This window comes from Corvus kubaryi, unplaced genomic scaffold (assembly GCF_017639235.1).
Source record: "Corvus kubaryi isolate FWS band 111438036 unplaced genomic scaffold, C.kubaryi_AGA036_p1.0 133, whole genome shotgun sequence".
NCBI lineage: Eukaryota > Metazoa > Chordata > Aves > Passeriformes > Corvidae > Corvus > Corvus kubaryi.
Window position 1 is genome coordinate 10,192,280 of NW_024580667.1, and position 14,643 is coordinate 10,206,922.

The window sequence follows — 14,643 nt, forward strand, 5'->3', positions numbered from 1 at the left end:
CAGCCCTGTAAAGGACCCCCGGTAGCCCTCACGCCGGATGATGCAACCGGGGCCTGCGGCGGGGCCGCGCAGCGTGCGCGTGCACGGGGCGGGGGCGCGGCCGGCGGGGAACGGGCGCGGGAGCGCGGGGGGAACCCGGGGCGGGCGCGGCGCGGCTACGGGAGCGCGCAGCTCGGCCGGGGCCGGGAGCCCGCGGAGACCGACGTCCCGAAAAACCCGCCCCAGAGCGCCGGGAGCCCAGCAGAGGCCGCCCGGGCCCGCGGGGATGCCGCGCTAGTGCCGTGCAGCGCGGGTGTGAAACAGCGCCGTGGCTGCGCGGCGGACACCGGGCTCGCTGGAAGACACAGCGAAGGCGGGAGGCTCGTGCCGCGGTCAGGGTTTGTTGCTGTGTGGATTTATTTGGGGTGCCGAGGGGGTGCGATGCAGAAAGGCACCTGGGGAGAAGACCGAAGCACGATGTCCGTGCGCGTATGAAATGAGCACATCGAACACGGTGTCTGCTTGAACAGTAACATGTCACCGTACACGTGTTATAATCTCTGCTGGCCGTCAGCGTGAGAAGATCTTTCTAATGTCAACCTTTTTTCTTGTTACTGTCTTTTGTAGGCTGGGCGCTTATTGTTAGGGAGACGATGTGGATATAAGAGCTGCCCCAAGATGCGAACAACCTGAATGTTTTGTACGAAACAGGTAAAAATCCCACCAAACAGTTGCTGTTTCCAGAGTTTGGTATGACATAAATGCTTTAAGAATTGAATAAAATCCCTAATCGAGTGATGAGAGTCAGTTTAGAGGTTCACCGGGGAGTAAAGGCCAAATTCCCAACCCTTCCCTATGGGAAATCAAACTGACTTCTTCATGGGAACCTCTTAAAGACATAGAGGATGTTGCTGATAGTATTTCCGTGGTCAGGGAAACAGGTTTCAGTGCAGGTAACCAGTCATCTCAAGTATGTGTGTGTTGTGCCAACAACTGTGGCTTTGTCTGTTGGAAAACATGTTTGTTCTCAGACTTTGCCTGGCTTTGCAGGTCAAAAAAAGCAGGTTTGGGGCAGACAACCACGTGGTTGAAGTGCGATGATGGAAATCTGTGTGAAACTGGTATGCCTGGTTGAACAATGGTTGTAACCTCCCACTTTGACAAATGCTACTGTTGCCATGCTTTCCTGATGCAAGAGTTATAGTGAGTTCTGCTGGATATAGCTAGAGCAAACACATTGCCACTGTTCTTGATCTGAAGAAACTAACAGGAACACATCGTAAGAAACCTTCCAGTATCTATGATGGTGTTGCCAATGACAAAATGTATTTTGTCTTGCAACCCAATCATGTACATTGGCTTAGAAAATAAATTTTTATATCTAATCTTTTATCAGGCCACATGGTGTTTTCAATTTTGTGTTAAATATCTCACTTCTGGGAAAAACAACTGAGATACACAAAGTGTAGCGGGAACATGATGCAATACTTTATTGTAGTTGCCTCAATGTCCGCACATGTACAATCCCTCTTTTATGAAAATGAACTGAAAATACTGGACTATGTCATTACTTACCTGTTTAAATTATGCAATAAATGCAGCGCAGTGTAAAATTATGGAAATAGTTCTTGTCACATTTGAAACAGCCTTTAAAAAGGACTTAATCCTTGCCAAACACCCTGTCAGGAATGTGAAAAGAATACACAACTGTTGCTTCTATTTTAACAATGAGATTGTAAATTTTACATATTCCGAGGAACTCTTGCTATTTTGATTCACTTATTTGGAAGTATTTGTAGGATAAAGAAAACCCAGGAAAGTCTAAAGCCTGCAAATGTCTAATTATTGTAGGATCATAGAATGGTTTGGTTTGGGAAGGACCTCAGAGATCACTGAATTCAAATCTTCCTGCCATGGGCATAAACACCTTTCAGTAGACCAGGTTGCACAGAGCCCCATCCAGGCTGGACTTAAACACTTCCAGGGACGGGGCATCTACAGCCTCTCTGGACAACCTGTGCCTCACAGCAAAGAATTAGCATTTAATCTAAACCTGCTCTCTTTCAGTTTAAAGCCATTCCCCCTTGTTCTGTCACTACATGCCCTTGTGAAAAGTCCAGTTTCTAGCCTTCTTATTTTCTAGCCTTCACCTTTAGGCACTGGAAGCTTCTATAAGGTTTCCTCAGAGCCTTCTCTTGTCCAGGCTGAATAACCCCGAGTAAAATATTTAAGAACGTTTCTAGGAGTTGACATTATGTCATATGTCAATATATGTGTATTGTACATGTATGTATGAATTAAATAAATTTTAAAATACTATAATTAAACGGTAACAAGTGTATTAATGTAGCTCAAAAAACTATATCCGGAATTTTATTCATTGCAATACTCATTTAAGCCAGGTAACTACTTAGCCACTGATTTTGTACAGATGCCTAAATCAGAGGGGTCAACCCAAATCTCTGTTTGAATTAATACTTAGCAAGGTAATTTTGATACCAGTGGTCCTTGTCAGAGGCTTAAATGTAATTTTATTTAATTTTATTTAGGAGACTAGAATCGAGATATTATTATCATATTTTGATTTTTTGGTAGAAGCAAACTGTTCAGTGTGAAAGAGAAGGGGGTGGGAGGGGGGTTTTGTGCATTGAAATGTTGAGATGTTTTAAATGTCAAAGCTGTTGTGGTTTTGTTTTGTGGCTAGGTTTGAGGTCCTCTTCTGTGACAGTGTGTAGGAGAGACCTGAAGATCATCTTATGCCTCAGCTTGACACAAACTGCAGACAGCAAAATGACAGTCAGGTAAAACATAAAAGTCTTGCTTAGCTTTTTCCACTCTTGCTGACCTATGAAGGTCAAAAGTCTGAGGAGTGGAGAAGGATGCATCAAGTTTTGGTTGTGTCATTTCTGCATATGGAAACTTAGTTTCTACTCATTTTTCTTTGTTGCAGCATTAGCTATGGGTGGGTACGTGCTTGCTGCAGCAGGAGATGTACCTTATGGAAAAGGGAGGGAATGTCCATCCTTTGAGACATAGGTGGCAGGAACACCTGCTGTAGGGTCAGTCTGTAAAGGCCAGTTGTTTCACAGTAAGTGCACAAGTAACAGGTTTTAAAACAGTGACTGGGGAGATGGGGCAAATTTACTGCATGAGTGAGTGAGATGGAATAGTAAGAAGTTGCCAAGTCGAGAGAGGTCTGGCCATTGGGATGAAGGAGTGAATAGGAGGTTGATTGTAGCACGAGGGAGCAGTAAGTGGGCAGTTGAACAGAGTGGGAATAGCCTTGGGAAGTCTTTGTGAAGCACCACATGGAATAGCTGGTTCATTGTGTGAAGCTGTGAAAGGTGGGAAAGACATTCAGCCTGGGGGTGGCAGCTATAGAGAAGGTACACTTGTTTTATAAATCAATGGGGAGAGGGTGGTAATGAGAGACTGAAAATAGGCTGTGAAGGGGGTGGGAACAGCAGTAAACAGGGAGAGGATGGCAGCCTGTGGCCTGCTATTTAAAGCAGCAGTGACATAGAAGGTGACAGGGAGGTACGTAGAAGGGTAGCAAACGGTTTGGGGGTGGTAGTGGCAAACCAAAGGTCCACGTAGGTTAGTTCATCCCTTACAATAAAATCAGAGTTTGCCAGGCAAAGGCAAAATAGCGAAAGCAAACGGGTGATGTTTGTACTAAGGCAAAGCCCTGCTCGTCCCACCCAGGGCTGCGTGCAGTTTGTTCGCTGCTCAAGGGCTGCTCCGCTGAGCGCCGGCGGCTGCCGGCCCCAACCCCTGGGGCTCTGGTGACCCGGTTCCCACGCCGGCTGGCAAGGCAGCCTGCGGAGAGCAGGGAGCTGGGATCAGCCCGCAGCACCTGCGGCTGGCCGGTGGCCGGGGAGGAGCTCAGCCGGCCCCGAGCAGGGGTTCCTGTAGCCCGGGACGGGCTGCAGCGCTACACCGGGCAGCTGCCATAGCCTCGGAGAAAGGGGCGATAGCCTGGAGGCAGCGGGGTGGGAGAGAGCAGAGCAACCCCGACTCTCCGAAAGCGGACGCGTGTGGATGCGCGTCCTCGCGGGCTGGACGCCGATGATGCTTCTCGGTGTCGCTTTCTGCAGCCGTGCTCCTCGAGGCGTGCCGGTGCTCCGGCGTCTGGCTGAGCCCGCACGGGGCGGGGGCTGGCGAGCGGGGCCGGCCCGGGGCGGTGCCGGGCTGCCGGTGCCGGGCTGCCGGTGCCCGTTCCGTGCCCCGGGTCCCCCGCCCGCGCGGCCGCAGGTGCGGCGGAAGTGACGGCCGGCGCGGTGCTGCCGGGGGAACATGGCGCCCGCGGCCGCGCCGGGCAGCGCGGAAGGTAAACAAGCGTGAGGGCGGCGGGGACCCCGGGGGCGAGGCCGGGCCGGGCTGGGAGCGTCGGTGCCCGGGCGGCGCGGCGGGGGCGGCTCCCACCTCCCCCCGAGCGCGGACGGCGAGGAGGAGGGAGCGCAGGATCCCCCCTTCTTCCTCCGCCTCCTTCTCCTCCTCCTCCCGGTTTCGCCTCAGCCATTGCCCCTCTCCGCAGCCCCCCGGCGCCTCCCTCCGCCGCCCCTGGCTGTATGGTACACGGAGCCAGGGCCCCTCTCCGCCGCTCCAGCGGGAGGAGCCGCGTCCTCAGCGCCGCCGCTGCCGAGAGGTGGGTAAAGGATCCCCCGGGCCCTCCCGCCGCCGCCGCCCGCCCCATCGAGGGTGGCCCGGGCGCCCTCCTGGCCCTCAGGGACCCTCCCCGGGCTCGGGGGCGGCGGGCCGGGTGCCCGCGGGCGGCAGGCGGGGAGCGGGCGGGCTGGAGCGGGGATCGGGCACGGCCGCGCCGGGGGGGCGCACCGGAAGCCTGGCGGGTTCGGGGCGAGCGCAGCCCCCGCTGGGCCCCTCGGGTGCCTGCGGCCGCACGTCGCGGACCCCGGGCCTGCCGGCCCCAGTTCCCGGGGAGCTCGGCCTGCGAGCTCCGCTCACCGCGGAGCGGGGCTGAGCGTGCGAGCAGACAGGTTGAAGTAGGTCATCTGAGTTCCTGCCCCGAAAATGGCCTGTTCTCTCCCATCGTAGCTGATGGCGAAAAAAGTATCCGTGATCTGAACGAGTAGAGCTACCCAGGGTTACTACTGGATCTATTTGGTGAATACTGAAACGTCACTTAAAAATTTAAAGTTCTTGCCTTTTTATTGTTTGGGATTTGGGTGTCGTCGTCCCCCCCCCCATTTAGAAGAGGAATAGGAGAATCATAAAGCTGTTACTGGATAAAAGGACAGAACTACTGAAGTCTGGCTTCCTGTGGACTTGTTATGTATACTTGCCCCTAGGATAACCCAGCTCTTGCACCACTCTTGCCCCAGTTCACGTTCAGATCTCCTGAGCTTACCACCATGCACCAACATACTTCCTGTCTTTTGCCTTCCAACACCTAGCAAACGTGTTTAATTTCTACCACATGTCCTATAAACTTTCCCACTGACACTCATCTCCCTTCACTTTCCTTAATTATACCCTGTGGCTGGTTTGCATCTACACGTGTTGATTTGTCTTTCAGCAGAGCACAGCAGATAACCATTGAGCTCGCACTGGAGACATCAGACCTTTTTCATTCATCTAATTGCCAGTTTGGGGGATAGGCGTAGAAATTAAATATGTTTGAGATTTCTGTGTTTCTGACAAGCGAGTTTGACATTTGTTAGTGAGGTCAAACCTGTGTGCCTCAAAGGGCACAATTAATGTAATTTTCTCAGAAAATGCTAGGAGTATTTACTAAGTTAGCAATAAAGATACAGACAACAAAAAGACAAATGGAGGGGGTAGTTTAGCAATCCTAATTTAGATGTAAAATATTTTTATTCATATAGTTTAAATACTACTTGTAGCTCATTCCCTTCTTATCATGCTAAAAATTTGTGGTAATCAAATGATTTTTTGTCACTAACAGATGCGTAACTTGCTACTTTTCTGTATAGAATACACAAAATAGCTTCACATACATATAAAATTTATTATACATAAACAGCTTCACGTACACATAAAATTTATTATACATAAATAGCTTCACAGTGAGAAAATCACACTTTATTCATACTTTTTTCTTACATTTGAAAAGATGAATCATTCTATAAGACACAAATATTATATATATAAGAATTGTTATCGCTCAGGATAGAGCAGTCCTGTCCACTTTGAGAGCTGTGGCAAATCTGTAGTTTGCAACACTATCATCATTTAACTTTTAGGTATTAGTAATACAAGTTTTTCCAGTTAAAGACAATTCTCATTTTTGTGGGTGTATCAACTGTTTTATACAGGGCACCTGTTCTGGTATCAGTAAATGCAATTGGAAGAGCGTTGTGGTGAGCTTCCTCTGTGTTTGGGAGCAGGTTTTTCTGTACAGGTGTTGTGATGCAGTGACCTTTTAGACAGATGGTTCAAGCTATCTTAGTGTCTGTGAAGTGCAGTTACAGGTTCTGGCCCGCTTAGAGTGAAGAATAACCATCCTGAGCTGAGGCATAATCCATGCGGAGTTTTAGTAGGTTTGGTTGTAACTAGTTCTGATGCTTCTGGCACAGCTTTAATGACATCAGAGAGCACTGACACAAAGTGCCACTGTTGCTATGAACTGATTCGGATTGCTCCCAGATAGCAGCATGGCCAGAGATCGGCAGCAGAGCTGTCCTGGTCAGCTGTGTGCCCCAAAGAAATGGAGTGTGGACAGCCATCAGGAGCAGCCAAGTTTTAATTTCTGGAGTTCTGGCAGTCTGGTTCCTCTGACTGGCAGTGATTGGTAAGCTTCTAACTTCTTGTCTCTCAAGTAAATCCAATGCTTTTGGAATTCTCGAGATGGATTGGATGAAGCCTTAAACATGAACATACCTATAGTTTAAGATAAATTGTTTCCCAAATTTAGTGTATTAATGATAAAGCATTTTAGGTAAAACATGTGGAAACTGGATGTATTTCTTTGTTCCCTACATTTGCAATTGTTGTAGCAACGGAAAGTTTTGATATCCACTGGTTATTGATCTATCCCGCATCACATCACTCCTTCTGCTGTTGTTAGTAGGAAATTATGATGAAAAATGGTGGACAAAATAATGTTTTTCGTGTCAAACTGTGTAAACAAAGGTTTAATTTGGGGGATACATTACTTGTACTGTGTATGTTATAATTGCATTCTTACTCAGTACAGTACACTACATTCAAAGGCCCAGCCTTCAGCCATGTATGCAGTTGTGAATGTTTGCTAGTGTGTTCAAATACTTGTTGTATTGTATTTTCATATGTGTCTATAACATTTGACTATGGAGAAATGTCCTATTCCTGCAGAAAAGCGTGTTAACAAAACTAGGGTAAAGAATTCTGCTCTAGGCAGCCTTTGCTGTGCACCTCACCAAATAAAGCATGCATAATGGCTTTAAAATTCACATTTAAATGCACGTATTTGGTGGATGGAAGAGATTATTGACTTTTAAGCTCTGTTTTAGTACTTGGTGTAACCAAAGCATGGTTCTATGTGTCTGGTGAAATATCTTCTGGTGTAACTCATAGATAATAGTGTTTTATGATGTGAAAATTTGTTGTTCAGCTGTGTTCATGAAGGTGATTTCTTAGAATATCTATGGGCTAGGTAAAATGAACAAGTACTCCATAATCAGTAAACAAAACTTGCTGGTTGTGTCTCAGCATCCCAAATGAGTTACTAAGGAACAACAGTAAAGGAAAGCAGAAATTTTCCTTTGAGCTGGTGTCCTAGACTTGGTATTGTCAATACTTTCCTAGAATGATACATTTCTGTCCCTAGAAAATGCATATAAGCTTACATATTACATAAAGACACATACTCAAAGGGCCCTTTTTCAGGTAGTACTGCTTTTGGAGAGATTTTAAATCCAGGAGGGCATGAGTCAAAAGCAGGTATTCTATAACTTGCTTCTCAATAGGTAGTGCATTTAGACTCCATTTCTTCTGCTTGTGACTAAGAGCCTCAGACACCCTGAGGAAAGAAGATTCTCCTTGTTTAGCAAGAAAAAGCAGTCTGGATTAGGGTTTTCAGACTTTTATTACATCTGCAGAATAAAGATGAGAAATCAGTGTTCCAAGTAAGTGGTTTTACAGTCACAGCACTGTAGACTCTAATGCATTATGTGCTAAAAGAGGAAAAAATGTCAGGAACAGCTAGTAAGGTTAAATGTATTTCTCTTTTGACTTTTCAGCAGAGTCTTACTTCCTGTGCTGCATTACCCCGATCAGCTCTAATATGTGCAGAACAATAACGAATGTCAACGTAGATTGCCCCCCACCTCCCCTTTATTGTTTATACATTGGAATTTTTTTGTTCCAGTTTTCCTATAGACCACTGCAGGCTCCATGTCTTCCTTAGGATTAAGTGTGCTGCTGTGATTTGCATGCATGAAGAAAATCTAACTGAATTTTCCATTTTTATTGAAAATATGAAAAAAAAAATTGTTAGGTATTGTCCTCTGGGAAATAACTGCAGCATTTGAATAGTGCATAGAATTACATCAAAGATTGCAAGTGTGTGTGGGAGGAATGGCATAGCTATGGTTTAGAAAAATTGCTTTGTTTGAGAGTATTTTGTATTGCTTTTTTTAATGTTTGAACTACCACATTGCTATTTGCTTTTGACGGAGGATGTTAGCTTTATAAATGAAGACTTTTACCAGTTAAGCATAATACGCATTTAATTATCTAGTTTCCCAGTTTTTGCAGTATTTTAACCCCTTTGCATATTTGCACTGGCAATATATTTTTTTGTTTTAAAGAAAAATTTATCTGCTGATCATGTATATGGCTTTATGCCAAAAAAAGGATATTCACTCCTTGTATTTAATACAGGAAGACAACTAGTCCTTTTGCTTTTCACTCACAGAATTCTGAAGCTTCTTTAGGTGATGTAAGGAGAAGTCTTACTGGTTTTGTGTCTACTTAAATAATCCATTAAATGCTTGCTGTTTGTGAGGAAAAATATTTTGATGTTGAAAACTGTAGATTTTCTAAAAGCAATATCAGCAGGAATGTGAAAAGAAGGATTAAGTGACTTAAACACCCACATTTTTAAAACATTCAGAAATAATAATTTCCAAGTGTTGACCACTTTGTTACCCTTGTAGACATTTGTGGCTGATTAAGAGTTTTAAATATTTTTAAGGAATAGCCAGTTGTAGGGAGATGTATAAAATTGGAGCCCTTAAAGGTGTTCCCTAAACACAGGTGGGTTTTCTTTCTCAATATTTCAGTGATTCCTGCCTTGTTAGATTGAAAATTTGAAGGATAGTAACATATGATTTTTTTTTTGCACGTATATTTGTCTTATTTATATTTAATCAGAATTAAAAAGGAGGTCGCAAAAAAAATTCCCCACATCAGTGCAGTGTCTGTGCCAAAGCAACAGAATCACAGATTGACAGACTAGTTGAGGTTGTAAGGGGCCTCTGGAGATCATCTGGGCCACCTGCAGGGCCACCTAGAGCCAGTTGCCCAGTACTCTCTAGTGCTGGTTTGGTTGGGGGGTTTGTTTGTGTTTTGGTTGGTTTGTAGCTTCTGTTTGTTCATGGGTTTTGTTTGTTTTGGGTTTTTGTTTGTTTGTTTGGAGTATGATTTACTTGTTTTGATCCTTAAAAGCAGCACTGGAGGTGCATCTACCACATGTCTTTGCTTAACTTCACTTGCCAACTTTTCCTTTTTGCTTCTTTGAGGGTGGTGAAAGAGGCCTTTCTTTTAGGGCCATCCTGTGTACAAGTTAATTTCTCTCCTTTTATTTGTGGAGTACCCATAATGTAATTATCTTTCTCAAGGGAAGGGCAAAGATGCTACTGTGTGTTTGGAGCTTGCTGCCGTGGCTTTTTTATGTTGTTCAGGTACACAGTAATGCACATACCGTTTTGAAGAAATCCTCTCAGTGATATTGCCTGTGTGATGGGATATCCCATTATTTCTAGAAGAATATATATTGCTTCAGCCACCTGGGGAATGTTGCTTCATTTTTTGACTTTTTCTCCCCCTGATATACAGTTGTGTTATTCTGTTCTCGTTCTCACATTTGCAAATTCCAACTGTCCTTTCCTGTTTTTAACCCTGATCATGGAACTGATGCCGAGCCAAGTCTTAGTTGGTCTCCTGAAGCACTGTAACTTACACAGTTTTACTGTCTGAGAGTCCTTGTAACCTCTGAACCTCTTGGCTGATTTCAGATAGCAGTCAGAGTTGTTTCAAGTCTCTATGTTTTATGAAGATGAGTGGCAAGTGATCATTAAATCTCTTCAAGAGGGAAGAGTGAGGTATGAGCTCAGCTATTATTAAACATCAGAGAACTGGGGATGGGAGGAGACGAATTACAAGTGCTCCAACGAAAGAAGGAAAAAAGCTAATATTGGTGCTTACCTTTTTATTTGATATGAGAAATCCAATTAGAAAGCAAAATCCTGTAAAGTCAGGCTCTATGCTTCCTCTTCAGTTGGTTGCTTCTTTTTGAGGTGGTAAGAGTTAGTGAAGTGCTTCTTTCCTCATCTGCTTTTGTGTAAGAATTGGCAACAACTAAGAAAAATATCTGATGGTAATTTTTCTTTCTGGTAGGCATTTGATGTTGAGGAATAAGAGTTTCACAATATGAGGTTCCAGAGCAGTTTGCATGTTTCTTTTTGTCTTCAGTGACATTGAGGGGAAGGTGCCATCATGAATACTGGTGAGAAAGTGATTGGATTATCATTTTTGTTCTTGTGCTCCTGCTCTTACTTTCAGGAATTTGAATTTTGTGAGAAGGCCTTAATTGTAATGAACACTCCCAGCATTGACTTTATTTTGCACAGAACCCATTATTAGGCTTCAGCAGTGTGGGAATGGTGCTAATTCCATGAGGTGTGGCTACAAACACCACTCACCAGATTAGTTTTGCACAGACAAAGGGTGTCTCCAGTTTGATTTTCCAGGATGGTGCTGAGGAGTGAAGGAGAGGAGATGATTATCCATTGATGAGTCTAATAAAATGCATTCCTGTTACAATGGCAGCAGCCAGAATGTGGTACTTGAAGAAGTGGGGGTAAGTGGTAACTGCTCCCTGAGGCTGTGAAACGTGGGCCACTCTAGAGTCACTTCTGGATCCATATACTTGTGTGAAGTTTTATGATGTTGAGAATCTGCAGGTTTTTCTAATTGTTGGTATTATTTAGCTTTTCATGTGGGTTACCAGTACCAAAACATTATTAGCTTTACTTGTTATAGGAAATTCAGAGTTAAATGCAACAAATATCTGAGGGAAAGTTCCAGTGTAATTTAAGGTGGGATGAAGAGGAATAAAACAAGATGAATCAATTATAATAGTAAATTAATGTCAAATAGGGAAGTTGTTGCTCTTTCTCTCTCTTCCTGCTCAAGTATGTGCTCTGCCCTCTGCATCATGTTGGTTCGTGTGCCAAACCCCACAATGTCAAGTCAGAAGTCAGCTCACTGGGAATCAGAAAGATGTCTAGTTTTGAGGTTTTGTGTGTGCTGGGGAGTGGGGTGGTCATGTTTGTGTCATGTGTCTTTTTCACGTCTGTCCCTCCCTGCTCTTAATTTATTTTTTAGTCATGTTTATGAGTTGAATGGACTTTCTGGAGAAGCCAAATGAACCCCAGAAATGGCTCAAAGTAGGCAGCAGGAGCTCAGGTCCCAGAATGAGACAGAGAAGGAAAATGGCGTGTGCTGTTGTCCTTTGAAGAATTGTTAATTGGTTCAAGCTGCCTTGTGCAACTTCACCATACATAAACCCAAGGAAGTTGAGCAACATTTTGAGAAATTTCTGGATTTTGAATAGGTTTTTATTTTGATTATTGAATATTTATCTTCCTTGACTTTAACAGGGTAGGATCCTGCTACTCTTAGATTTCTTTTTGGTTTATTTACAGTTTAATTATAGCTTGCATAAGTAATACTATATCTGCAAATGCTTAATGAGCAATTGAGCTTCACTAAGCCCACAATACAGAATATTATTTTTTGTGACTTATTCCTGTCAGTGCTTCTTATTGCCTTAGTATTTTGTACTTCATAAATCTCATAATCTAATATTAATCACTGTAGTAAGAAACAGGGGGAACATGATGGGACTGTGTTTTTACAGGAGAAGTGAAGCACACAATATCAAATAGTATCTCTGAAAATGTTCATTTTCCTTTAAATAACTTTTGAGTAATTTGACATAGATTTTAGAACATAATACTTTTTTTTTTTTTTTTTTTTTGATCATACCACGTGCAGATCTACTGAAGCTTGTTTCTGAAGTTAAGGAAATTTGGCTTCCTTTTTGAAACCTTTGCTATTCATGAGTGGGTGTTTTATTGCTCCCCTGAGATAAATTCTTTAGAAAGATTGATGGAAGGGAGAGGAAAAAAACCATGACAACCTTTTTAGTTCATTATATGACCATGAATTAACTTGGAGTAAGGAATCATTTTGGCAGTGTTGCATAGTTATTTTTGTTCATTACCCTGTCTTTGAAATGAGAATATTTGGTTGGGGGAGAAATATTTAAAGTTTGTGTTTTAAGTTTTTTCCTAAGTTGATTCTTCAGCCAGAGAGAAAACAAAAAGAATGGTGAAGACTTTTAAGTCCTAATCAAAGCAATCTGAGTTAGGATTTATCTGGTCAGGAAGGGCTTGTAATATGTTATTAGAAATTATGATTTATTTTTATTTTTTTATTTTTTTTTCTTCCCCCCAGGTGATTCATGGCAGGGGACGTGGAAGGGTTTAGCTCCTCCATCCATGACACCAGTGTCTCTGCAGGATTCAGAGCACTGTATGAGGAGGGATTGCTTCTTGATGTCACACTTGTCATTGAAGACCACCAATTTCAGGCCCATAAAGCACTGCTTGCCACCCAGAGTGATTACTTCAGGATTATGTTCACAGCTGACATGCGAGAACGAGATCAGGACAAAATCCATTTGAAAGGTCTGACAGCTACAGGCTTCAGTCATGTCCTCCAATTCATGTACTATGGAACTATTGAACTGAGTATGAACACTGTTCATGAAATCCTTCAGGCTGCCATGTATGTCCAGCTTATAGAGGTGGTAAAGTTTTGCTGCTCTTTTCTCTTAGCTAAAATCTGCTTAGAAAACTGTGCAGAAATTATGAGACTTCTGGATGATTTTGGTGTAAACATCGAAGGAGTCAGGGAAAAATTGGATTCCTTTCTGCTAGAGAATTTTGTGCCACTCATGTCCAGACCTGACTTTCTTTCGTATCTGAGCTTTGAGAAGCTCATGTCTTACTTGGATAATGATCGTCTGAGCAGGTTTCCAGAGATAGAGCTGTATGAAGCTGTTCAGGCCTGGCTGCGCCATGATAGAAGACGCTGGAGGCATACGGACACCATCATTCAGAACATCAGGTTTTGTTTGATGACACCATCCAGTGTTTTTGAGAAGGTTGGTGCATTTGAAAAGCAATAGGCAGGATTCATCATTTAGCTAGGGCAGCATGCCAGTAAATAGGTAAGATTCCTGAAGCTATGAGAAGGAACAGAATTATAGCGTTTATTTTTCTAATAAAGAAAGGCATAGAAGGCAAACATCTAAAAGTATTGTCTTTGGTTATTAGACAATAATACCTACAGTGGCTGGAGAACAGGTATGTTTGCAGTACATGCTTATACATGACTTTATATGGAAAAAACATTTTGAAATAAGGTCACTTTTATCTAGTTTAATTTCAAACATTCTTAACTGTTTTCCACAAGTTGCTTCTTGCTTTCCAGAGGCTTTAGACCTGCACATAATATGTAGGGTATATGTTATAATAATTGTTATCAATATAATCAAAAATAGTGACTGTAGATCTTATGTGGCTTAAGTACAGGGGAGGGTTATTTAAAAATGAAAAGTAGCATCTGCTCTTAAATCTGCAGAGTGTTTTTGTTGTTGTTGTATCCTCAGTGCTTGTGCTGTTACACAGCAGTTAGAAGTAAGCCCCGATCCTGCAAAGTTACACATACGCTTGGTTGTACACAAGACATAACACAATCAAAAAATTATTGTGTCAAATGTAATGATTTACTTTAAATATAAGAGGACTCTTTGTAGCAGGTCATCTTATAGTTCAACTGTTCATTGTATGTAGTGAGAGGTAAAAGAGAACTTGCTTTTTCTACTCTTCTGTTGAAGAACAGACAAAAATATATTGGTTTTAGTTCTTGAGAATCTCTGAATATCTGTTAACAGTAGAAAATTACAGTACTTTGTAATCAGTTCTCTTGCAGGTTAGTAACAGTGTTCAGGTTAGGAATTCCTTGAGCTGTGCTGTTTTAACAATGTTAATTTTGTGTGATAAGATACAACTTCTGTATTTTTCACCTCTCAGCAGATTAATAGGAGTTCAGACCCCATGTTTTTTGTTGTGCTTCTTACAAATTAACCTCCCATATATTTTTACTTTAGTGTCTAGTGAAAATGCAGAGAAGGTTGTATTGGTTTTGGTGGTTTTAGGGGCCACTGGATCATCCAAGCAGTAATTCTTATACTTATTTCAGTTTCAGATTATAAGAGCTATTAATTACTTCAGACTAGTGAATTTTTATATTTTGAATTTTTTTCTCTGTTGTGAACTGAGTATAGGAAGTAATAATACATAAAATATATTTATGATGCTATATTAAACTATAGATATAAAATAAATA

At 42.9% G+C, this 14,643-nt stretch overlaps 1 protein-coding gene across 5 annotated transcripts in view; it reads left to right on the forward strand.

Moving 5' to 3' along the window:
* Nucleotides 1–136: 136 nt before the first annotated feature.
* The window catches only part of KLHL15 (kelch like family member 15), a 28,522-nt gene continuing 14,015 nt past the window's right edge, over nt 137–14,643 (forward strand). Inside the window, exons 1-4 of one of the 5 annotated variants that reach the window (XM_042036038.1) lie at nt 137–377; nt 607–690; nt 2,684–2,780; nt 12,685–13,396. In XM_042036038.1, coding sequence (XP_041891972.1) covers nt 12,692–13,396 — 705 coding nt within the window. In that variant the 5' untranslated portion in view covers nt 137–377; nt 607–690; nt 2,684–2,780; nt 12,685–12,691. Of the gene's footprint in view, nt 378–606; nt 691–2,683; nt 2,781–4,230; nt 4,310–4,516; nt 4,628–12,684; nt 13,397–14,643 lie in introns of those variants that run through there. The other 4 variants (XM_042036059.1, XM_042036076.1, XM_042036068.1 and 1 more) reach the window with 4 other exon arrangements.